At 37.9% G+C, this 24,813-nt stretch overlaps 1 protein-coding gene across 1 annotated transcript in view; it reads left to right on the forward strand.

Moving 5' to 3' along the window:
• FBN1 (fibrillin 1) overlaps positions 1-24,813 on the forward strand; it is a 229,089-nt gene that overhangs the window by 156,740 nt on the left and 47,536 nt on the right. Inside the window, exons 31-43 of the mRNA XM_069483916.1 lie at positions 591-716; positions 2,776-2,901; positions 9,669-9,791; positions 9,940-10,062; positions 11,545-11,670; positions 13,471-13,593; positions 15,317-15,439; positions 15,749-15,913; positions 18,028-18,096; positions 18,199-18,324; positions 19,560-19,682; positions 20,326-20,484; positions 23,369-23,440. Coding sequence (XP_069340017.1) covers positions 591-716; positions 2,776-2,901; positions 9,669-9,791; positions 9,940-10,062; positions 11,545-11,670; positions 13,471-13,593; positions 15,317-15,439; positions 15,749-15,913; positions 18,028-18,096; positions 18,199-18,324; positions 19,560-19,682; positions 20,326-20,484; positions 23,369-23,440 — 1,584 coding nt within the window. The remainder of the gene's footprint in view (positions 1-590; positions 717-2,775; positions 2,902-9,668; positions 9,792-9,939; positions 10,063-11,544; positions 11,671-13,470; positions 13,594-15,316; positions 15,440-15,748; positions 15,914-18,027; positions 18,097-18,198; positions 18,325-19,559; positions 19,683-20,325; positions 20,485-23,368; positions 23,441-24,813) is intronic.

The raw sequence follows: 24,813 nt of genomic DNA on the forward strand, positions 1-24,813 counted from the left end.
TGAGGCCAGCTAGAGATGAGAAATGAAGTGGGTTAATGTAGATTTTGATTCTGGATTAGGTTAAGAAGAGAATTTGGCCTTAGGAACCAAAATTATTTTATCTGACCTAGAAAAATTTCCCTAAAAAAACTCTAGCTATAAATTTGGCTATGAAAATTAATTGTTAAAAATAAATATTATTACTAAAAGTGCAACTAAGTAGATATTTTTATTTCAAGCAATTTTCACCTTAAAATATCAGTAAAACAGATGATAGACCTTAGGCATTTATAATTTGACAACAAGAAAAATAAGATTCATAATCATTTTTGTATGATAAATTCAATAAGAGATAAAATTTTTAATTCAGTGATAGACATTTAAACAGATCACTGTCCTTGTACAGTATATTATGAATCTTAAAAATGGTTCTCTCCTTTTTTACTGAGAATAACACAATGGTATAATTTATGTAAAGATTCATTTGGATTTGAGAGTTAGTATGTTGAGTTTATTTGAGTCAGTTGGGTAACTTGGGTCAGTTAATGTTTTCTTACTGAATAATGGAACCAATATCAACAACATGTGGTTGTTGGTTTTATTCTTTGCAGACATCGATGAGTGTGAAGATAATCCCAATATCTGTGATGGCGGTCAGTGTACAAATATACCTGGCGAGTACAGGTGCTTGTGTTATGATGGATTCATGGCATCTGAAGACATGAAGACTTGTGTAGGTAAGCGAATAAGGCAGAATTTTTCATCTTGTCTCATTGTCTGGTTATTCACAAGCATTGTGAATTACATAAAGGTTAGTTTGAGTAGTTAAAAGATGGATTCCATGAACAAGTAAGAATATTTAGGGGCATAGTACCATATTTTAAAGCCAGGATTCACAGAGCAACTTTCTTGTGTCTGTGATATGATGCTCTTGTCATATATGTTATGTGGACTGAGCTGACCATCGGTCAACTCCAGATCAACTTTTCTTTTATGTCTATCCATTATTTCTGTCCCCTTAACCCTTCTGCTGTGACTAGAGTTTAGGCTTTTAAAATGCTTGACTAAAGGCAAGCAAAATTTATCTCTGACAAGAATGCAGTAAACTCTAGAACTGATCATATTTGTTTTGGATAGTTTCTTTTGCTATGCCTTAAAATTTGTTAAACTTTTCTTCTGTAATATCTAATCTGCCTTTAATACTATCCAGTGTACTTTTCATCTCAGATGTTGTAGTTTTCATCTTTATAAAAGTTTCATTTGGGTCTATTTGCCTGTCTTCCGTGTCTCTTCTTAATAAGTTTAATCATTCCTCTAGTTTTTTGAACACATGGACTACAGTTATAATAACTATTTTAATGTCCTTATCTACCAATTCTATCATCTGTGTTAGTTGGGGGTTATTTCAATAAATTGAGTTTCTTCCTCATTACGAGTAATATTTTCCCGCTTCATTGAATGTCTGGTAATTTTTTATTGGATGCCGGATATTATAAATTTTGCCTTACTAGGTGTAGATATTTTTGTATTCCTAGAAATATTTTTGAGCTTTGTTTTGGAATACAGTTAAATTACTTGGAAACAGATTGATCCCTTTCAAAGTCTTGCTTTTAAGCTTTTAAGCAGCAGTTAGTCTAGGGCTAATTTTGCTCCATTGCTGAGACAGATCCTTCTGGATATTCTACCCAATTCTCTGTGAATTATGAGGTTTTCCAGTCTGGCTGGTGGGGACAGGCACAATTCCAGGCCTTCTGTGAACTTTGAGGATTGTTCCCTCTAATTCTTTTGGGTAGTGCTTTCCCCAGCCTCAAGTAGTTTGTTTCCTTGCACAAATGTGTTGATCACTACTTGTCTGAATACTGAGGAAGACCCTCAGCAGAGCTCTAGAGCTCTTTTGCTCTATGCAGCTCTCTTCTGTCCTTTACTCTGCCCTGTGAACTCTAGCCACCTTGGCCTTTAAGGACTTCCAGATTCATCCCCTCAACTTAGGGACACTGCCTGGTTCCATTTGGCATCACCCTCCCTATGCCACAGGCATAAAACTCCCTCTACTCAGTAATCTGGGGCAATTGTAGAACTCACCTACTTTGTTTTCTTTCTCTCAGGGATCACTGTCTTTTTTTTTTTGCCTCATGTCCAATGTCTAGAAAACTATTTTTTTATATCTATTGTCCTTTCTTTTAGTTGTTTCACACTTGAAAATCATTTCAATCCTTGTTAGTCCAGCTTCGCCAGAAGCAAGAGTCTAGAATTGATTCTATTTATATTTTTATCACATTTATCTTCTGAGAACTTTTACTGAAAATTTGTGAAGTCCTAGAGTTTAAAATGAATGTCATAAAAAATAATTTTTAATTTGGGAAAGAAGTGAAGTTTGTAACTGCTTGCACTGAGACTACCAGTTCATCTATCCTTTCTTTCAAAATATGAAAACGAAATTGTTAGCATTTTGCAGAGTGAATTAAAATTTTCATCCTGCCACAAAGTATGCTGTTTTAGAGAGTTTTCTAGACTGCCACATAAACAAGCTCTAGACTCTGCCTGGAGTCAATCAGTTTATTTCAGTACGTGACCCACTGCTTGTGGGCCAGATAAAAGGCCGTCTTTGTGAGTATCTGGCAATATACAAAGCAAATGTGAATTGGCCTCCTTAAATATAATATTGATATTTTTTCTGAATAAAAGCATTTTACTGTTTCTAATTTATTTGTCATAGTTATTGTACTTCAGGGAAAGATTACTCAATGATATCAAACAGTTACATGTATTAATAACATCTATTTTTTTTTTTTACAGATGTCAATGAATGTGACCTGAATCCAAACATCTGCCTCAGTGGAACCTGTGAAAACACTAAAGGCTCATTTATCTGCCACTGTGATATGGGCTATTCTGGCAAAAAAGGAAAAACTGGCTGTACAGGTGTGTTTTTTCAAATTGAACAATAAAATATTAAGTGGTTTAGCAACTAGTATCATAATTATAGATTAATAAAAGTTTTAAAACTATTAACATTTTAACTGCATCATAAAGCACTTTGCATAACATTATTTATAATTTTGCTTCCACCTCTTTGAAGTTTGTCGTACTTTATATTGGATCCAAGTTAGAGTTTTTTCTTTAACCTGCTTTTTTCTTTAACCAATATGCCTGTGAAAAAAGGCATATTGAATAAATTAACACTAAAAATAACACATTTTCATAATATTAAAATCAAATTTTCATATCAAAGTTGTGAACATGCTAATTACCAAACATTCATATTCCTTTATTAAAGAAAGCCTTTCCCAATAACCTCCTTTGCCAAAACTTCATTTAAAGTTTTATAACAAATTACTCTTTAAAGAAACACATCCTATAATTCATATATTTCATCAATTCTCACCAATCTTCCAGTTCCCTAAATCAGAGTGCTTTTGATGTGTTAAGTTGCATTAGTCAAAAAAAGTTTTTATTCGTGGGATTTAGCAAATCCATATTATGAAGTGATAATTGACCCATTTGCAATTTAGTTTATCTAATACCAATAGCATATGAGAAAATATCTTCACAATGTTTGTAGGAGATTGTCTTATTAAATAGAAGAAGAAGGAGAAGGAGAAGAAATTACTCTGTGGTAATGACATTGTTTTATAAGTGTTTAGTTGGTATTTTCAAATATAAGACAATGATATTAAGTACATGGAATGATATAATAAAGTTTTACTATAGTTACTTATATTAATGTAACAGATCATGGCATATAACATAATTTAAAACATAATGTACACCAGGGTGAGCTTGAATTAGGTAACTGTATGATTTCTTTACAAATAACAGATTTTAATTCCAAAAGCCAGTTTGGCAAGCCCTTGTGACCTAAACATTAAAATATTTGCAGATTGGCAATATGGTAAATGTCCAGATTTTCCTCTTAATTATATCAACATATTTCAAAAAAAGACCAACATACATTTATTACTAATATTTTTCAAACTGGCCAATAATTCTAAGTTTCAAATTAATTGATAAAAAAGATAAGGGAAGTACTATTACTGTTGCTTCAAAAATAACAGGACCTAGCTAATGTATGAAAAGAAGCATGAAGCTGGAATGTTTTCTTGCTCTCTATGCTATTCTGCACATGAAGCCTGGCTGGGGGTCTATTCTGAAAAACAACACAGTGTTTAAACTCCCAACTCCCCATGTAGCTTCTCAGGTACAAATGGTGCTTAGTTCTGTATCTCTATAGGTTCAAGCTTTATTTTTAGATTCCAGCATAAATATAGGACTTGATAAGAGTTGGTGGTCTGGCAGTAAGGAAGAAGAAGGTAGGATAATTCTATATTATGTTTTACCTAATTGATTATAAGACCATTGTTTGGCTAAGCTGAGCTCCCTGAAATTCAACCCAGAGGCAGTGATGCTTATGAAGGGAAAAATTAATCTCATGGGACAGTCTTCATTCCCTATAAGAAAGAGGGTCTCTAGAATTCCATGCTCCAAATTCCAGCTAACTGGGGCATGTGCAGCAGCTGATTATTTTAGACCTCTTACCATGAAGAAAGCTTAAATTTCCATGCTATAATAATATAGTTTTAGGTAAATGAGGTATAACGTATGTAACACCCTTGGAATGGTGCTGGTCAATAAATAGCAGCTATTGTTATATTAAATGAGTCACAGACATATTGTGTGTAAAGGCCATTTTAATGAAATACCACTTCTAGCAAAAATTCAATTCTGCTATTTACTGTTACATGCTTAAAATCAGTTTACAGAAGGAAAATCTTACTCTATATACTGAAAGCCTTATTTTTCACAATTGAATTTGCACAGATACTGAGACTGTGGTGGCAAGAGCTGTTCACTATGCATTAGATTACATGAAGAACAGTAGCCTTTTAGTAAATCACATGAACAGAAACGTAGATTGGAAGTCACAGAAACACTGAATCCTTTCCCAAGGCCAGTATCTCCCTCCATTATTTTAAATTGCAGCCTAAAATGATTTTTCAATTTTATAAAATCCAGCTAGCACTGTAGGAAGACTAGAGTTTCATATCCTTTTGATATCACAGTAGCATGGTGTGTGATATTTTCATCTAAAGGAGTAGTACCCTGAATTATATTCCTAGTTCTTTCACTGTTTCATGGTCTTGAACAAATCACCAGGGTGTTCTGCAGTTACTCAAATGTTCCCCTCGGGTAAGTAACACAGCCCTGACCTATGGAAGGAGGAGCTGCATTAGAGAGAGAAGAAAAAGAGATCCTCTGTAAATACGGTTATTAAAAATCAAGAGTATCACATTTGATTGGAAATGACTTAAACAAGCAGAAAGTTTGGTACATTTAAAAACAAGTTTTTAAAAATCTAGGCCAAAATATTTTTTTAAACCTATGTTACTAGGGCACTTTTAGCCTGCTTTTAATTTAAAATTAGTGTCATTCACAACTTAGAATACCATCAGGTTACCTTGGTGATGATCACATTAAAGGCAAATGTTTGTAATGTTCCAGGCAACTAATGTAAATAGAGATATATATCTTGTCTAATTGGATAAGCAAACCACACAACAAAAAATAGCAAGAACAGACCTGGAACTGTGTTTTGATAATAGATAAAAGAAATGAATCCACTTATTTATTTAGATAGATAGATTTTTTTAAATGAGTACCCAGTAAAAGAATTATAAAAATATGTATGCTATTTCATAAGGAACAACTTTGTTTCATGAGAACTAAAAAAAAAAATGTCCTCTGGGCTCCATTACAGTTTTGTCTAAATATTTCAGCTCCCTGTCATTACTGATTGTTTCCATTTTAACAAATAAACATGTTTTTTTACCCCAATCACTTTAGCAATGTTCAGAATCCACCCACTGACTTACATTCTCAGCCCACACAGATGCTAAGGCTTTCTTTTTACTCCTTAAGCTTTGTCCAAATTGTGGGTATTGCTGAGAGGAATGTTCGATTTAATGGAGAGAAAATGTACATTTGCTTGAAACCCAGAACACAGCTCTTCTATCCTTGGCTTATGTGGATTGGAGTATAATTTTTATGTGACAAAATGTAAAGCTTCTGCTGCTTACTCTACATAATTATAATTAAGCAACACATTGGAAGAAGAAAAAATAAGTCCCTGTTGTATGCCATCCTCGCTGGGCCCTGGCTTTCACAAGCTAATTTGTAAGACCTTCCTTCCCACTGTGTGCTCACTTAGTGAATAAAGCATAGCATTAAGAAGAATAAAATCTGAATTGTGTTCAGTTAAAATAGCAGGGTTTCTGGATAATTCCATTTCTTAAACTATAGGATTCCTTTCACACGAGAAATGTTTCTGATGGGTCTTAGTCCATGGCAGAGAATCATGTATTTCAACCACCAGTAGTAGTGAGAATTTGTGTTCATTTCCTTCCAGTTTCTTATCACTGCTAATTCTCCTCCACTGGCTGTCAGCCTGTGAAAACTCCATGGGTGTTCAGTTAATAGTCTTGGCTCAAATTGGGATCCAAATTAAGAAATCCAAGTAGCCTTCACGTTTGGTCTCCCCATTCACTGTAACGCCCTCTTCCTCCATGCCTAATCGAGGAGTTTCTGCCGTGTGCCAGTTCTGCCAGATTAGGATCCACGTGACGGAAGCCCAGATGGCAGGGAAGTCAGGTGTTTGTGTGGGCGATACAGCCTCTCCCTGCATGATTGTAAGAGGAGGCCATCGCAGCTCAGAGCACAAGCCCATACATACTTGGATGGCAGACTTGCGTGGGACATACCCAGAGCTTAAGCATGGGGTCTGCTCAGAACACACTCTTGGCCTTCAGAAAGGACTTTTGAGTCTCCTTGATGGAGGCTTGGTGGGGTTAAGGAGGTTGCAGTGTCAGCCTTAAATTTGAATTTCTTTGCTTTTCTTGGCTTATGCCTATTCTTAATCTTAAAAAGGAATTTTCTGTCTGGAGCAAACTTGTGAGGGAAAGAGAACATTTGTACAGAAAGAGATGTTCTTGGCAAGCGTGTACTATATTTCCTTCATATTATTGAAGAGTGTTTCAAGACAGTGTTTTTATTTGCTTATTTTCCTTATGGCTCAGTTTCCCCTTCTGTTTGTTTTTATAATGAATTACAGTCCTAGGCCCAAGTCTGCCACGGAAACGATTAATGCATAATGGTTGGTGCATGTATGCACATACAGCCATGTGCAAAAACCTTTTATTCAGAGATCCCTTTACACTTTATGACCACTTTAAGTCTTTCTAATTCACTTGTTACATACTGAGAGTATGAAGCATTGAGATAGTGACTTACACAAATATTCCCAAAGTGGAGAATTGAATATGGGGTCCTGATTTACTCTCTCCTAGGACCCCAAAGCCCATGATACACTATAGCCTCTTGCAAATACAGATTCTTTTCACCTTGAAAGCATTGCAGTAAAATTGAAAATATTTTCTTGAATTAGAAATTTACATTAGCATTATTATTGGTGGTTTTAAAAAAGGAGGGAGATGCTCCTTTTAAAAGAAATGGGGTAATTTTCTTAATTGCAAGATTAAATATGGAATGTGAAAACCATATGAAAGTAAGGATAACTTTGGACATTAGAAAATTGAAAAGAAAAAGATTACAGAATTACCAGATTAATAGATTATAATCATCTCTAAAAATTGTATTTAGTAGAAGAGATTAGTGAATATTTCTATGTCTGTTAATATTCACCAATACGTTGAGAACTGTATAAAGCAAGACAGAATAAAGTCCTGATGTGACTCAGGAAACGAGCTCAATTAGGCAGCTGTGGCCCAAGGGAAAGAGTACCAGTCAGCAGACAGGGAAACTGAGTTCCAGGGTGTCCTGGCTCTGCCCCTCACTGACTGGGGCCCGATCTCTGTGTCCTCGGAGAAACTGAGTGTTGGGAAAGTGGAATTCTGGGTTCTTTCCACCTGGCTCTCTAACGTCTGGAGGCTTCAATACTTACACAATCGAAGCTCATTTTTTCCACCTAAGATGATTTGTCAGAGATCATGCCAAATAAGAGAGAGAAATTAAGGCAGGACTCCACAAAAGTGGTGGTTTGTGTCATTACCTCTGAGGGGAGAGATTATCTGAAGAAGAAAGATGTGTCCATGGTCCTGCTTAGGGACACCTGTAAAAGTTCTGCAGAATCTGTTAGGTTTGGGAAGGCTTACTTTCTTGAGTTCCCGTGCCTACTTACCACTATTATCCCAGGGCTGGCCTTCCTCCTCATTTCCTTGGAATGTGCCATGCTCAATTATTCAGTTGGCTACAGCTCCCCGATCACAAGTCTGAAGCCATGTGCCTCTCTTGACCTGCCACAATAACTCCATAGGTTCGTGTGGCTGCCAAGGTTACTTTAAAATTCAACTATACAAGACGTTTTGATTGCAAGGACATTCTTCCAGGCCTGTTTCCATTTTATGAGTATTAGTGCTATTACAAGTTTTTTGTAGGAGAAATCTATCATTGTTTTATTTTATGTTTGCTGTAGAAGTTATGAAGAAGCCAAAGATCCCAGAACCATTTCAGAACTTCAGATGGAATATTTGGCAAACAGCATGTTTCCAAACACTTTGAAATTATTTAATTGGGCTGCTTAAGTAAACAAAAGGGTAAACATGAATCACTTGCCCAGTTTCTTTTTCATGCCACTATTCAAGTGATCACTGGAAATTCTTGCAACATTTTGTATGTCCAAATTGTCCTTCTTGACCTAAATTTTGTGTTAGATATTGGTTTCCACATAGTTATAGAATCAAAGCTATGAGTTCTTACTCTCAGTTTATGACAAAGTTGATTATAAGGGTAACCCATTATATAATACTTGCTTTCAGGAAACCAAACATCTTTCACTTCATACTTTATATTCTTTTCTATAACAGTTTTATAGTGCCTATCTTGGCTAAATTTGGAATGAAATTTTAGAGAATGGAGAATTTTGTAGAATTTGGAGTCTTTTAGTAATGTGACCCTAATCTGATACTCCTTATAATCCAACAAAATCTCCACTGGATTGACTTTAGTTTTATGTGAAATACATGAGAAAGCTTGGCACTCCAATGCACTAGGACTCTAAGAAGGTAGGGAAAAGATGGTTCACATACTGCCTTAAGGAACATTTTCTGCAAATGCTTGAATTAGCAATACCTAAAGTAAAGCTTTTATAGAAATAAAGCATAATTAAATATCACTGTCTTAAGTTTAAGATTAAAGTATATTTAACATGTAGAATATGATTCAAAGGTTTTCTAATATGCCTACAACACTGTATTACTTTGCCTATATAAGATATGAAAACAGTGTGCATGACTACTCTATAGTTGACTTATTAAAAATATTGGTAATGGAAACATATGACCACGAGTGTTAATACCACAGAACATTAGACACTCACTTTTTATGGTCTTCAGCTGTAACGAGGTTCATTTTGCTTTGCAGTAACTGGACTCTGACATTAAAATATGGAAAATAATTAGAGTTAATTATAGCAAGTACCACCATATTGTCCTGTCTTTTTAAATTAAAATTTAACACTGTTCAGTATGTATAGAGTTTATATGTGGATGCTAAACCAATCTATACTATACTGTGAGAAGTGTGAAGGTAAGTCATCTTTTGATTATTGCTAAGTTATTTTAAAGACCAAATAGGCATTCGCACTAAAGTTTTTTCTAAACTGCTGGTTATTTTTCCAGACATCAATGAATGTGAAATTGGAGCGCACAACTGTGGCAGACATGCTGTATGTACCAACACAGCAGGAAGCTTCAAATGCAGCTGCAGTCCCGGGTGGATTGGAGATGGTGTTAAGTGCACTGGTGAGTTGGAAAATGACAGAGATTGCTTATCATGAACTACATAGGTTATAAATATGATATTAATTCTGCAAAGTGAAATTTCATTTGTGTAGTATTGATTTTAAGTGCCACACTTTCTGTTAGTAATGATATAACCTTTTTCCTTAAGATTTGGATGAATGCTCCAATGGAACCCATATGTGCAGCCAGCATGCAGACTGCAAGAATACCATGGGGTCTTACCGCTGTCTCTGTAAGGAAGGATACACAGGTGATGGCTTCACTTGTACAGGTAGGTTCACGCTGGAAACGACCGTGTAAATTACATCAGTCAGAGAAGCAAGGTGTTCCACATTTCTCAGACCGTCAATTCTTTTTTGAAGGCTGGGTCAGTTAAGAGAAAAGATTAGTTATTTGAGACTAGATCCCTGTGGAATAAAAATTTGGAACCAGGTCATTTCGGAATTAGGGAGACCTCAGAAGCTAACACTCTCACTCTCTCTCTCTTTCTCTCTCTCTCTATGTGCATATATATATATATATATAATATACACATCTGTATCACTGTATATAATGTCATTTGTTTAATACAAGTCACACTTTTTTTATTAATATATGCCTTAGCCTTTATATTTTTGTGCCTATTTCTCACCAATTACTTGTTTTCCACACCAAACACAAGGATAAGCTTGCTGCAAAAAGCTATGTAAGAAAAAGGATCCAATATTCTGGATTAGGAGAACAGCAGATATTAATATTTCTCTGAATAGCCATTGTCAATATTCCATATTGGTATAAGTAAGAATTTCATAACTGCTTTTTAAGGAATTCACTCACTTCTAGTTTTACAATATATTGATAAAATTTTCTTTTTGGCTCTAATTAACAGTCATAGAATTAAAATAAACTGCTACATATATTTAAACATATGATTAGAGATGTGATTATGTACATTACACAAATACATGTGCATGTATACATAGCACTAACTATATCAGGGCTTTGTGATTAAATAAAATAGTGAGGTCCCTTACTCATTGGCTATTAAATAGCATAGCTACTTATATAACTTGATACATTAATTTATTCTGAGCACTTTGCTCATACGAAGTCACTTAAGAACTAAAGAAGCTAAGGCCAATTAAGTCCTAAACCTGAAGTTATTCTTAACTCGTTGAAAGTTTTATCATAGATGAAGTCATTTCTGCCTAACTCAGGGATGTTTTGTCACCATAAATCTCCCATTACTTTTGAGAATACATTCAAATTTCATGTATTAGGCATGAATGGTTCATGTGTTTGATATTTAATGTCTGTGATCATTACGGAAACTAGATAGGGACTAAGCAGATGGGAATTTTTGGTCTCCTCTGTAGTTGCCGTTCTAGTTCTGCTACCCATCTGAGGTAAGCCTGGAACGTGAGAAATAGGCACAAACCACGACATGTCATTTCCTGTCATGCATATGCCCTCCACGTGGATGGCCTTTCTTGAAAAGGCCTTCGTTTGAATGATTCCTTTGGTTTGTTAATCATTTTACATCACTGGGGGTAATTTAGCATTCAGGATTCTGAATCTGAGCCCCACGTTCATCGCATGTTCAACATTAGCATTTAAAAGAGAAAAACAAATGAGTTTAAATTTGTCAGATAGAAGTTACGGTGAAATACTGCTATACTTGGGAAGTTGACATTATAAAAATTGTCAGACCTGAGGGATTGGAAAGCTGCAAACCGAGGGAGGGTAACGTAGCTTCTGTTTCTTCTGACTGTAGACCTCGATGAGTGCTCTGAGAATCTGAATCTCTGTGGCAACGGCCAGTGCCTCAACGCCCCCGGAGGGTACCGCTGTGAATGCGACATGGGCTTCGTGCCTAGCGCCGACGGGAAAGCCTGTGAAGGTAACTGACCGATGGCAAAGCTGCTGGGAGCCTCGCAGGGCTTGATGAGATTAGGTTATTTAAACATTCCTGATGCTTTTTTTTTTTTTTTTTTTAAACCGAGGTGTGTTCTGGCTTCACATCTACGCTGGTCAGTTCGGTTTGTGGAGAGGTTAGGTCTCCAGCTAGACCATTTCTCTTTGTGCAAAGAACAAGTCAGTGCTCTGGCCACAGGCTGCACATCCAGCCTTGGCCAGAGGACCTGCAAGGGCACACCCATGGGACATGGATGAGGGAGGGTAACCAAGTGTGGTTAACTCAATGAACCCTTTTGTCCCTGCCGATGGGGAAAAGAACTCAAGGTGCAGGGCCCCTGATGATGTCCTCTTGGAGGATTATCTTTAAATAAGGAAAAACAGTTTTTAAGCTCTGCTGTGGTTTGGTTTCTAGAAATAAAGGCTTTAAAATAACAGCAGAGCAAATGGTCTTGTCTATATGTAGAATAACGTCCAGGGTACGCCTCACAATGTTCTCTAAATATCTAACATATATGAACATGGAGCAATCTTTTTATAAATTTGTTCAGTAGGAGACCCCTTGGGATAATGCCACATGTCATGGTGTCTCTCAGCTTAAGGCTTTGTCTTTCTGATAAGCATTGGTTGTTGGGACAGGAAGAGTCTTGGGAACTTGTTGCCCAAGTATGAATCCCATTAGGAAACACAAGATTCTTCTCTTTACCCATACTTATCAAATTTAAGCACAGTCTCTTTCATTGAAAAGAATTAATGACTACAATGAACTAAGAAGATTTCAGTAGAAATAAACAAATGATAATGATTGTCAGTAGAAGTTTAAACAAGACCCTGATTAATGTATTAGCTAATAGTTGTTCCTTGTTAACAAGACACGAACTCAGAATCAGTCTTAAGCTATGACATGTATACTAACTCCCTTATGTATTTCTATGTAAATACTTCTCTTTGTTATGAAACCATTGGGTGTTCTTTACACAGTTTATATTAAATATGCAGAGTTTGATATAAAACTCCTCTGAGGCAAGAAACCAGATTATACTCTTGATCATGTGTCAAATGCCTTGTTTACTTTTGTTACTCTGGATATCCAAAGAAAACAGGTACCGTGCCACCTCTGGTAACAAAAATAGTTGCGGTGAAAGTTTCGCTTCTCTCATTGCTATAAGGGAAGGTTTTGTTTGTTTGTTTGTTCTTAATATAAATCATTGCTGGCAGAGTGGTCATGGCTATTTAAAGCTAGTCTCAAGCCTGAAAATGTGTCCACGTGTCAACTGCACAAGCAGAATGTTCACATGAGGCAGGTACAGAGGCCTGAAGAGGCATAGCAAACACACACCGTGGTACTAGAGAACGGGAAACTAGAAAACTAATTATGAAAGTTACCACAAACACCTAGTGGTTCTTAAATTTTTAACTCACAATAAAAACAATGAATATATAGATTTAAAAAAAACACAAAGAAATTAGTCTAAGGTGGCTCGTTTGGCTCTTACTTCACAAAAGTGATGTGGACCTATGTGAAACATCATAGATGAGTTTCATGCCTACAGAGTGCTTTGCCCACTGCTTGGCAGGTAATAGGGACTGAGGAAACGTATTCTATCACCCACAGGACTTCCCTGTGCATCACAAATCATGAAAAAGTCTATAGGAGAAGAATCTAGATTGATGTCATGTAGTCTTTGTTTTCTTAATACTTATATCAGTTACCTGATTATATCATGCAGGTTATTTTTAGAAAAACACAAATTTAACTTCTCCCCTTTTTTCTCCCTCCCCCAAGATATCGATGAGTGCTCCCTTCCAAACATCTGTGTCTTCGGAACTTGCCACAACCTTCCCGGGCTGTTCCGCTGTGAGTGTGAGATAGGCTATGAACTGGACAGAAGTGGCGGGAACTGCACGGGTAAGACATCCGTTTGCATTCAAATCTGCTCCCAGGGGTCCCAGGGGTCCCAGGGGTCCCGGCTGTTGGAGCCTCACTGGGACCACACAAGGGTAGCCCACAGAGACCAAGAAAAGCAGAGGTGAAATATTAGGAATCACAGAATACATTTTCTCAGACCTGGAACTGATTGGATGTGAGGATGCAGAGGAAAGGGTCGAGGGCAGTTGAAGGAGCAGCGTTTTTAGCCTTAGAATTGAGCTTGTGGCTACAGGGGAATGTTCCAGGGGTTCTCCAGCTGTATGGCTTCCCAGCCGTTTCCTTTTCTCCTTGGGTACATTTTCAGAGAGTTTCCTTTTGGAAGTCCCGTCCTGGGATCATGGGTTTTCTCCTCCTACTTTTCCATTGCGTACCCACTCCTTCCCGCCCTGCCCTGCCAGTGCTCACGAGAGCACCTGGGACGTAGAGCTCAGCCACCCATGTCTGGTGTATAAATCATCTTCTTGTCAAGCAAGGGACTTTCAGAGAATGTTAAGAAAAAAAAAATTAGAAAAGCTGTGCCCAGCAGACTGCCACTCAGTTTTCTTTGGCACTGAGTTAAGACGTTGAAAGCCATTTGCAGTTCTCCATCCTAGTCCACCCATCTGCTCAAGGATACGGAGGAAACAAGTTCCATTCTGTATCAGCTCCGAATTAAAAAAAAAATCTGGTCTTTTCAGCCACCTAAACAAGCCACAGCTCAGTGGCTCTCCAGATGAGGGCCACCGACACCTCCCTGCAAATGCTCTGGGCTGGAGTATTCCTCCCCAGCCACACACTCGTCCCTTGCTTTTCCTAAACATTGTTATGACACCCAGCTGGGCCTCTACTTGCCTCAGGAAGTCACCTCTCCTGGGCCATATCCTCTCCTCAGTGCTTCAGATTACTATTGGCTTCATTCTGTCTGACCTCATTTCTGTCAGTCTGGCCCTGTGCGTCCAAGTTCACATGCGATTTGAACAAAAGCATCATCTGGGGTGGAACCCGCGGGAGGGTTGGACCTGAGGAGGAGGTGTGGTACCCATTCTCCTGTCCTTCCTCTCAGAATCCATTTGTCCACTCTGGAGTATTTTACAAGTGTTCAAAACAGACAAAAGGATTGTACAGTTTGGAATTTGCCAAAAACCCATGTCCTACATATCTGGAATTCTGTACATAGTTTTGGAACAGAAACTGAGAGGGAAATCTTCAACGCAGCATGGATAACAGGAGAGCGACTCTTTGCCTGCTTGAAGAAACATGCTAAGCCTCATGCGTGTGTGTGTGTTGGGGGGCGGGGAGCAGCAAAAGCCGCCTGCTCCTGAGGATTCCTGGGACATCTTGCTCTAATTTGACTAAATAACAAGCCACACGGATTAAATATATTTTCTTAAAACCTGTGTCTGAAGCTTTGGTTGACCCAGGTCACAGCAGTGTTTTGCCTTCGGTTACCTTGACTGGAATATTTTTTCCTAGTTCTAAAGTTATATTTTATCCTGATAACAAATTTGAATGGTAAATGTATGCCCGAGGAAAAAGACCAAAGACTATGACATATTTCCTTTCTGAGGGGTTTTATTTCAGAAGTAGAAGACTGCATTTCTAGGTATAAGTTGTAACTTAAAAATTCTTGTTTGGAGCCCTTGGTTTAGTACCGCCATGTTACGGTGATGCCTGTCCTGTGCCGGCTCAGGTGATCATTCTGCCGCTTGTTGTTTGGTTGTAGATGTTAACGAATGTCTGGATCCAACCACGTGTATCAGTGGGAACTGCATCAACACCCCAGGCAGCTATACCTGTGATTGCCCACCCGATTTTGAGCTGAATCCAACCCGAGTCGGCTGTGTTGGTAAGATCTTAAAAACTTTTCAGAGAAGCCTATTGCTTATGATTTTGAAAGCAGCATTGAACATTCCATTGTCAAGTTTTGCAGAAGTAATAACATAGAAATTTAGACATTTCCTAAATCTGGTTTATACTTTCAGATACCTTTTCTATAGGAAAATACCCAGTACTGTATAATATCTGTGGGCACTTTTCTTAGTTCCTTAGTAACGTAAATTATGGCTTTTGAACAGTTTCTGACACGGGTTTGAATTTTCAACCCTCTAGAAGAAAGAACCCGCCTGACACTGTTTTGTTTTTGTATGGGAAACAGATACCCGCTCCGGAAATTGCTATTTGGATATTCGACCGCGAGGAGACAATGGAGATACAGCCTGTAGCAATGAAATTGGAGTTGGTGTTTCCAAGGCCTCCTGCTGCTGTTCCCTGGGGAAAGCCTGGGGTACTCCTTGCGAGCTGTGCCCTCCAGTGAACACATGTAAGTGGACATCCTCCTGTTTTTTATTATTCCAATTCAAGCCAGGTCTCCTTTCTAGATCCACAGAAGGGAAGCCACAGAAGGAGGGAGCTGCCACTGGCCTCTACTCTTAGATCATGGAGGGCAGACCAGTCCTCTCAGCCCTGTTGAGGGACTTCTCTTCCAGTCTGGGAGTCAGAAAATGTCCCCTGTTGGCTTTCACTAAAAAATCAGGTGATCTCATTTCTATCTGAGTGAAAAACAGATAGCATCACTTTAAATATTTTCCAGGCTAGGTCAGTTAGACCATATCGCTTACCTTCCAGGGACACATTGATCTCTCCTCTTGTCATCTATTGGCTGCTTTTGAAATCTCTAGAACAGACTCACAGTGTTCCTGGGTGAAAGATAAGCAATTAGTTAAGCAACTATGAAATGGAAGATCATTTCATTCTTTTATGATACGAACTGAAAGAAAATGTTAGAATATAATTTGAAGGATATAAATAATGTTTCCTTAAAAAAAAAGCTTCCCATTTTTCTAAGTGGGGTCTTGCATTATGATTCAGAATCAGGTGTAGCTTTTTTGGCAAAAGTCAGTGGCGCCTGTTTATAGGGTATATTGGGGTAGGTATTGATTCTTTCCTTGCTGAAGGGTCATTTGTTCATTTCTAAATATTTGTTGACTACCTAGAGTTGGTACTTTGGGCGTGCAAAAATGAATTCGACAGATGTGGCCCTCCAGGAGTATACAGCCATGTAGGCAAAATACGATTCAAGCATAAGAGCTAGAATTCAATCTAGGCCTCAGAAAGAAAAGAAAGAAGAGCAGACACAGTGCCATGCTTGGTACAAAGAACATACCTGGTTCAAATTAGGACTCTACTGCTACCCACCCATGTAACCTTGGGCCAGTTACTTAGCATTCATGAAATACTTCATGGGATTAAATGAAATCACTCACGCTGAGCACCCAGCACTGGGGCGAGTGCTCAGCTGGCCCCTCCTTCCCTCTTCTCTTAGGAAAGAGAGGTTGGTTCTGCTTGGGAGAAAGTGGTGACTTTGTGCATTTTTTAATTGGGCCTTCAAGAAAGGTATGGCATGAATAAAAATCAAAAAGAGTGGGTTGGGTGATGGCAGAAAGAGAAGAGAAAAAGTAAAAGAGGAGGACAGTTCATTTTAACTGATATTGAAAGAGGCAAACCAAGATATTTAACTGGAGGAGTTAGCTCTATAGATTAGTAATGATTAGCAAAGCAAAGATGTCTACTGTACTCCCAACCTAGATCAGAGTTAGAACTGGAAAATACACACACACACACACACACACACATACACACTCACATTTATGTGTGTATACATACAATTTCAGAAATCCAGGACAGGGTTATCAGATTCAGAAAGATGATGATGATTATGAGAGGTCTGATCTTATAAATACTTACCAGGGTGATGCAGCAGATTGGGGTCATTCTTATTCACGTGTTCCTGTATATATCACAGTGCTGGTATATGGCATGTAAATAAATGTTTTTTTGGATGAAATACTTGGATGAAAACATCAATGGGTGAAATCCAAGGACATTGTAGAAAGTTGTTCTTGGAAAGCAGGGAAATCAATATTGCCATCGGTAGAAACTGAGGGGCAAGAAAGATCATTGAGGAGAGAAGTGGAATGGGAACCAAGAGAGAACAGCTTTTCCTAAGGCTCTGTTTGGAAAGCGTCTTCGAGGCAGGGTGATTAAGATCATTAAGGGGGGCTGTAATTCATAGGCAGTAAGGCTGAACACTACGTAAAAATGGAGATGGAGTTTGTCAGAGAACAAAAAGGGAAAGAAGATCTTTAAAAAAGGAATGGTGATGGAAATAGTTCAGAAGCACATAAGGCCAGGAGAGTAGCTGTAGGGTTCAAAGACTGAGAACAGTGGCCTGACATTTGGCACATACAGTAAAAGCCACTTGAAAATGACAGGTGTACACAAAGATATTAACTTGCTTCAGATAGATAGAGGGACGGCTAAATAGTCCTAAAAATGAATGTTTTCCATTAGATATGTCAGTATTGCTCTTGAGGAGACTATTTCTACAAATTTTTGATTCAGAATAACCCAATTTGAATTTTTTTGTTTAAATAGCTGAGTACAAAATTCTTTGTCCTGGAGGAGAAGGTTTTCGACCAAATCCAATCACTGTCATATTGGAAGGTAATTCTGTTTCCTTCATCTTAAAGTGCACACGTTTTGAATTTCCTTGGGTTTATTTACGATACTGAAGAAATTTTTTTTTTTTTTTTTTCATTTTGATAGATATTGACGAGTGCCAGGAGCTTCCAGGGCTGTGCCAGGGAGGGAAATGTATCAACACCTTTGGTAGTTTCCAGTGTCGCTGTCCAACGGGTTACTACCTGAACGAAGATACCCGAGTGTGTGATGGTAAATGGCCCCCGTAGGATGATAAGTTCTTCCACATATTAAGAACTGACTTCAAAAACCGGCATATAGTTATCAGGAAAACTGGAAAGTTAGCAATATAGCACAATGGTCTAAACATGAACATAGTCAGGCAAATATGTCACACATGCAGCAGCTTGCACTAATGTTACTGAAATGATGTCATTTCCAATAAGACCTAAATCTCCCTCTTTCCCTGAGGAAAGTGAAGTTTTATTATGCTGGGCTATAGGCCCATTTATGCCTACAAAAGAGTTTTCCATGCTCTTCAGAAAAGCCATTTTTTATTAGAGTAGCACAGGTCCCATTTCAGTAATGTCTATATTTGGGCAGCTCTGGGCTTCTCCTCTTACTCTTCAGCACGTATCATCTGTACTAACGCATTTAAATGAGCTTCTCTTGGAAGGCGGCCCTTTGTTGTTGTGATGTAAGTGGTGGCCTCTGTTCATCCTGTTTTACTGGATGGAGAACATTGAAAAGGTGGAGAACATTGAAAACTTTTAGGTTTCAGAGCACTTGGGCCATGGACCAAGGTGAGAGAGGTGGTTTTCATCTACGTACAGGAATCACACACCTAGTTAGTGAAGAGACCTCCTTGTATTCCACCTAAGAAACAGTCCCCTGGCTCTCCAAAAGGCTTCCTAGGTCACCTAGACAATGATAACCTCATTGAGTATTCATTGAGCATCACAGTATATATGACCCAGCTCTAAGACCCATGAAGTAAACAATGATTAGAATCAACCCCTTTGCTTGCAAATAGGGTTTTCCTGCTGCCTTCCCAATGCAGAGTCACAAAGCCAGTTGTCGACGGCTTCAGGATACATTATATCCTTCCATGGATCTTGTGACCATATGAAGTATATAATTATCTTTCTGAAAGATATTTGAAAATTTTAATTTCTCCATATTTCCATCTCTGCATGCCTTTCAGGATGTTATGGACTCATTTATTAGGAGATTTATTATCATATATGATATCCCACCACATTAAGAAGACAAGTATTCCTTTCCTAAAACCTTCTTTCCTAAAACTGCACACATTTGCACAAAGACACAACACTGATAAACTACCTATCTATTTTTTCTCATCCAGATTTCAAAGTGCCCAGTGGATTTTCTCCTCTGTTGTCAACATTTACATTGACACTGAGTACCAGGCCATTCCAAAGAGTGAAGTTGTCATATTAACATACAGCTTTCTCTTCGGATTACAGATGTGAATGAATGTGAGACTCCTGGAATCTGTGGTCCAGGGACATGTTACAACACTGTTGGCAACTACACCTGTATTTGTCCTCCAGACTACATGCAAGTGAATGGGGGAAATAATTGCATGGGTAAGTCCTAGCTTTGCTCAGTCATGCAAAGAGGAAAAGAGTTCCAAGTCCAGCAGTTAGTCTTTAGTGTTATGTTACTCGTCATCAGGCCGAGTGCTGCCATCCTGTCACTGTCTTGGTAAGAGCTTCCTCCTCTATAAACTATAAGCCTGGCATTTTTTCTCCACCTCATGTGGGTGGTTGGGAGTTTTCTTTAAAATGCAATGTTGGAAAATCCCAAACAACAGTTTAATAGTACTTCTTTTGTTTGACTTTTGGGTGTGTCTTTATACAATTATATTTACAGCACTGACCTACAGTATTAAAACATCATGAGTCGGAAATGAGAAACTTACCGCCAAATAGCAGTGGAGAATTGTTACTAGGAGACCGGGCAGAGAATCATTTAAAGTTTATTAATGCTACAGCTACATAATGACTTAGTTCTGTGGCACAAAATACCAGGGGATACATTTCCTAAAGTCCCTTTACTTGTAGCAGCATAGGTGGCTAGAAAGTTGTGTAAGAGCGGGTTTTTTTCTGCCCTTACCAAAATCAAGTTGTAATATTAATACAATTCAAAAAAACCTTTCTCTTTGAGTATCCCCTTAGAAATCTGTTGTGATTTCCCCCACGGTATCACCAATCCCTTTTTTTCTCTTAGATATGAGAAGAAGTTTGTGCTACAGAAACTACTATGCTGACAACCAGACTTGTGATGGAGAACTGTTGTTCAATATGACCAAAAAGATGTGCTGTTGTTCCTACAACATTGGCCGGGCCTGGAATAAGCCCTGTGAACAGTGTCCCATCCCAAGCACAGGTGAGTTTTAGTTGTACCATTACCAAAAATTTAGGTTGATAAATTACCCATGAATTATTGGGGGAAATCAGTCTTAGCAAAGGAAGAAAAGAATGTATTGTTTATCTTCATAAGAAAAAAATGGCTCACAAAGGCAAATATTTAAATTCACAGTTGATCCTGGTCCTTCCAGCTGGAAATTGAGTCACAGAATATGCTAATTTATACCCTAATACAAACCAGGCTTGTACACTCAGCATATCATAAAAATATAAACTATAAACATTGTTATCATTGTTGGGTTCTCCATTTAACTAAAAGACTAGAAAGAAACATTAGGGGACACAATTGAAGCTCAGACTTGGGGGGATGGGGAGGCATGGGCAATATATATAACCTGAACTTTTGTACCCCCATAATGAGCTGGAAAATAAATAAATAAATAAAAATAAATAAATAAATAAAATAAAGAAAGAAAGATTAGGCAAACCAATGTGACAAATAGGTGAACCATAATTCCTATTGTTTTTGCTTATTTAAAACTAGTCTTGTTCCAAAAAAGATTAAAGGCAGCCTATGAAGATGTAAATGTAAAATAAGAAATAAGCATAAGGCAAATGGCAAACAAGAGTAAGAAAGTTAGAGCGACAAGCAATGCTAATACACAAAACCTAAGCCAGGAATTCCTACACATTTGCCAGAGATGAGTGGTAACTTCAGCTCTAAACTTTCAAGTAGCTCATGTGAAAAAGAAGGCACGATCAAGTAGAAGATTCTCAATAACCATAAAGCAATCTCAACACTAAAGTGCAACTTTTCTTGATATTGAGAGCTGAGAGAAGTTTCTTCTTATATTCTCATAGAGAAAAAAACTATATAATGTTATTTGTCTTAAAAAAAAAAGTCTAAATTACATCTTTTTTGAGTAAATGAAGACTTTGACGCAGTGTTCTTATATCATACAGTATGTATATGATATATATCTTACATATTATGATGGCATCATTTTCCAGTGTTATGATTTGGATTAAATGAAATTTTCATGCAAGATATTGATTGAGATATTCTGTAGGAGAAATCCTACCCCATTCCCATTAAGCCTATTGTTTGGCATTACTTGGCAGTGCATGTAATTATTTTTTAGTAAAATATACCATTCTGTCCATTGTTTACTCCAGAAATAATGTAATAACCACTGCTTAGAATTATGGTTTACCTCTACCCTGCAAAATGTGTCTAGACCAGGGTTTGGCAAACCAGAGCCTATGAGCCAAATCCAGCCCACCTCCTATTTTTGAATAGCCTGCAAGCTAAGAATGACTTTACATTTTAAATGGTTGGGAAAAATCAGAAGAATACTATTTCATGATGTGAAAGTTACATGATCTTCAAATTTTGGTGCTCGTAAATAAAATTTTATTAGAACACAGACACACTAAGTTATTTACGTATTGTCTATGGCTGCTTTCATGGTAGAGTTTAATAGTTTTGACAGAGACTATACCACCTGCAAATCCTAAAATATTTACCCTCTTGCCCCTTAAGAAAAAAATTACTGACCCCTGGTCTGGAACAATGATCTTTAAAACTTGATCATACATCCTGATTGGTAAAAAATCTGGGGGTTATACACACTTGGTGTGTATGTTTTCATGTAAAAGTATATGTGTATATGTCTATATGTATTTGTATATAATTTGTTTTCAATTATATTAAAAAGTGCTTTTATTATATTTTTGAACTGTTCTAATATAAAATATACATGAAAGTAACTTTTTTAAAGGTTAGGTTTTCCAGAGATAGATAGAATTCCTAGTATTTTCTTTTTTCTCCTATTGGATCATTGCACACTCCTCAGGGGACCACTTTGGACACCCTTGGTATAGACTAACATTTATTTTCAGAAATGACTGCATGAGTTTTAAAATCTATATGCTCTTACATAAAATGCAAGATTTCTTCTTTATGTTGAATACTCACCAAATCCAGCCATGGATTATCCTTAGCTATGAGATCTGCACATATTTTAGGAGCCTCTGTAATTTCTCTGGATGACCAATGTCAGCTGGTGTTACACTTGTTGAAAGTGGACACTCATAGTTTAAGGAAATAAAGCACTAGGAGAATAACATTCTATATTTTCATTAAAATACTTCCAGAAATTTTTTACTAATTTTCCCTAGGTGTGACCAATAAGGCAAGGGCCATCTTAAGCTTAGATTGATACCATATCATACCAGGTACAGTCATGATCTGGACTTATAGAATCTCAGAGTTAGAAGGGACCCCACCAATAGCATTTAGTTCATCCTTTATTGGCTATCAAGTTTAATGAATTTGGGCAACCGAGAGACAGAGAGAAACAAAGGGAGAGAGAGAGACAGAGAGAATATGAGAGAGCTATACCAAATGAAATCTAACCCCCAAAACGGAAGAAATGGTGAAAGTTGGTTGGTTTACCCAAGTTAGTCATTGACAGATCTGATGTCAAGAACTTGGCTAGATTTGCTGTGGTCTCCCTCAATCACTGAGGAAATGCTTTTTGTAAGGATTCACCAAACCTTAGATCTCTTAATGTGGAGTGGAGAGAGGCAGTCTTGCCAGTTTGAGTTCAGAGCTGAGCAATATCCACATCGAAACCCAAACTCCTACAGGCCAGCTCATATGAGCGGGTGGCATGTGATGTGCAGACTTCTACTTTCCCCTCATTGTCATGTCAACGCGAGGCCAATTTTCCTTCGATGTTTGTCTTACAGACAAGGTTACATCGGTAGGGATTTTCAGATTTACTTTTTATTTTAAATTATTCAAAATACAAACAAATACTTTACAAGAATGCTCACAAAGTAATTACTGCTCTTTGCTGATCCCATCCGCCCCCCACATCTTTATTTAATCATTGCAGATGAATTTGCTACACTCTGCGGAAGCCAAAGGCCAGGCTTCGTCATCGACATTTACACCGGTTTGCCAGTTGGTGAGTTACGACAGTGTTGCTGGAACTTTCTGTTTTTTGCCTTTGTGTTAGGAAAAGGCGTACACACCATTATTTTCTCCATTTGTTTTTTTTTTTTTTTTTTTTTGTCTTAGAAGGAAAATTTGTTAAACAATGCCTTTAGCTTTATAGAGACAACTAATTCTTGTTTGAAACAAACTGTGCAAACACCCTGGGTAGCTCCACCTAATTGGCAGCAGCAATTGTTGCTCATGATTAAGGAGACTGGAAAGCTTTTCCCAAAATTACAATCAAACTTAGTTAAACCAACCCTAGGCATCAACATAGGGAGAGATTCTGGGAGCATGGCCAGCTGACACGCGATTTCCCACTCCTTCCTTCTGATGAGGACAAGTTTAATATGACTTTTCACACCAATCCTTTCACGTAAGTTGTTCACATAAAGCCCTTAAGCTCTTTTTTTTTTTTTTTTTTTTTTTTAATCTCACACGGAACCTCCTCAAGTCATCTGCTTTGGGAATTTCAGATGTGAAATAAAAATCTTGTCAGTCTGAGGCTCTGTCTGGTAACTGAAACAGAGACCAGGACAGTGGTAGAGATGCTTGTGCAAGACTCAGAAGTATTGCGCAGCATCCAGCCAACGTAGGCAATGCCCTTGTGGTTTAAAACCAAGTAACATAAAAGTAGATGGAAAACTATCGCATTCTCAGAGTTCTTCCCTGGTGTGATTTATATGCATCCTTAGATGCCCTCTTCAGTCTGAGCGGTTGTGTCTAGTAGCAAACATCACCACTTGCTTTGTTCCACCTTCTTCCTAATAAGTAAACTGAAATCCACATCAGCCTTTCCAATGACCTTGTTTAAGAAAACAAGAGTCTGGTCCAGCAATCAGCCTGGCTCCCTTAGTGCCAAATCCATATGGCTCCACAGTCTAGTCAATGTCCAAAGAAACTTCATGGTTTGGAAAGGAAAACTACTAAATGACATTGGCATGAAACACCTGGCCCTAGCTGCTTTGTTTTTCCCCTTCCCAAAACAGATCTTTTAGTCTTCCTAGAATCTGTGATCGGAAGATAAGTGGTCTGTAATAGTAATGGTTCTCCATGGACGCACCAGGCATGTACCCCAGGAAGGCTGCCCTCCAAGGTTGGCAGTAAGCAAGGACTCAAAACAGCATGAGCATCATCCACTAGTAGAGCTGGAAAGGCCTCAAACATTATCTAGTCCAAATGCCTTGCTTCACATTTGAGGAGACAGAGGCCCAGAAAGGGGAAGGGACTCACCCAAGGCCACCTAGCTAATTAATAGCAGAGCTGGGACCAGAACCCAGTCCTGACTCATAGTTTACTTTGCCTCTAGCTCTTGAAAACTGGATATCTGATATTTAGCAACAT

Source organism: Eulemur rufifrons, chromosome 2 (assembly GCF_041146395.1).
Source record: "Eulemur rufifrons isolate Redbay chromosome 2, OSU_ERuf_1, whole genome shotgun sequence".
Taxonomy (NCBI): Eukaryota; Metazoa; Chordata; class Mammalia; order Primates; family Lemuridae; genus Eulemur; species Eulemur rufifrons.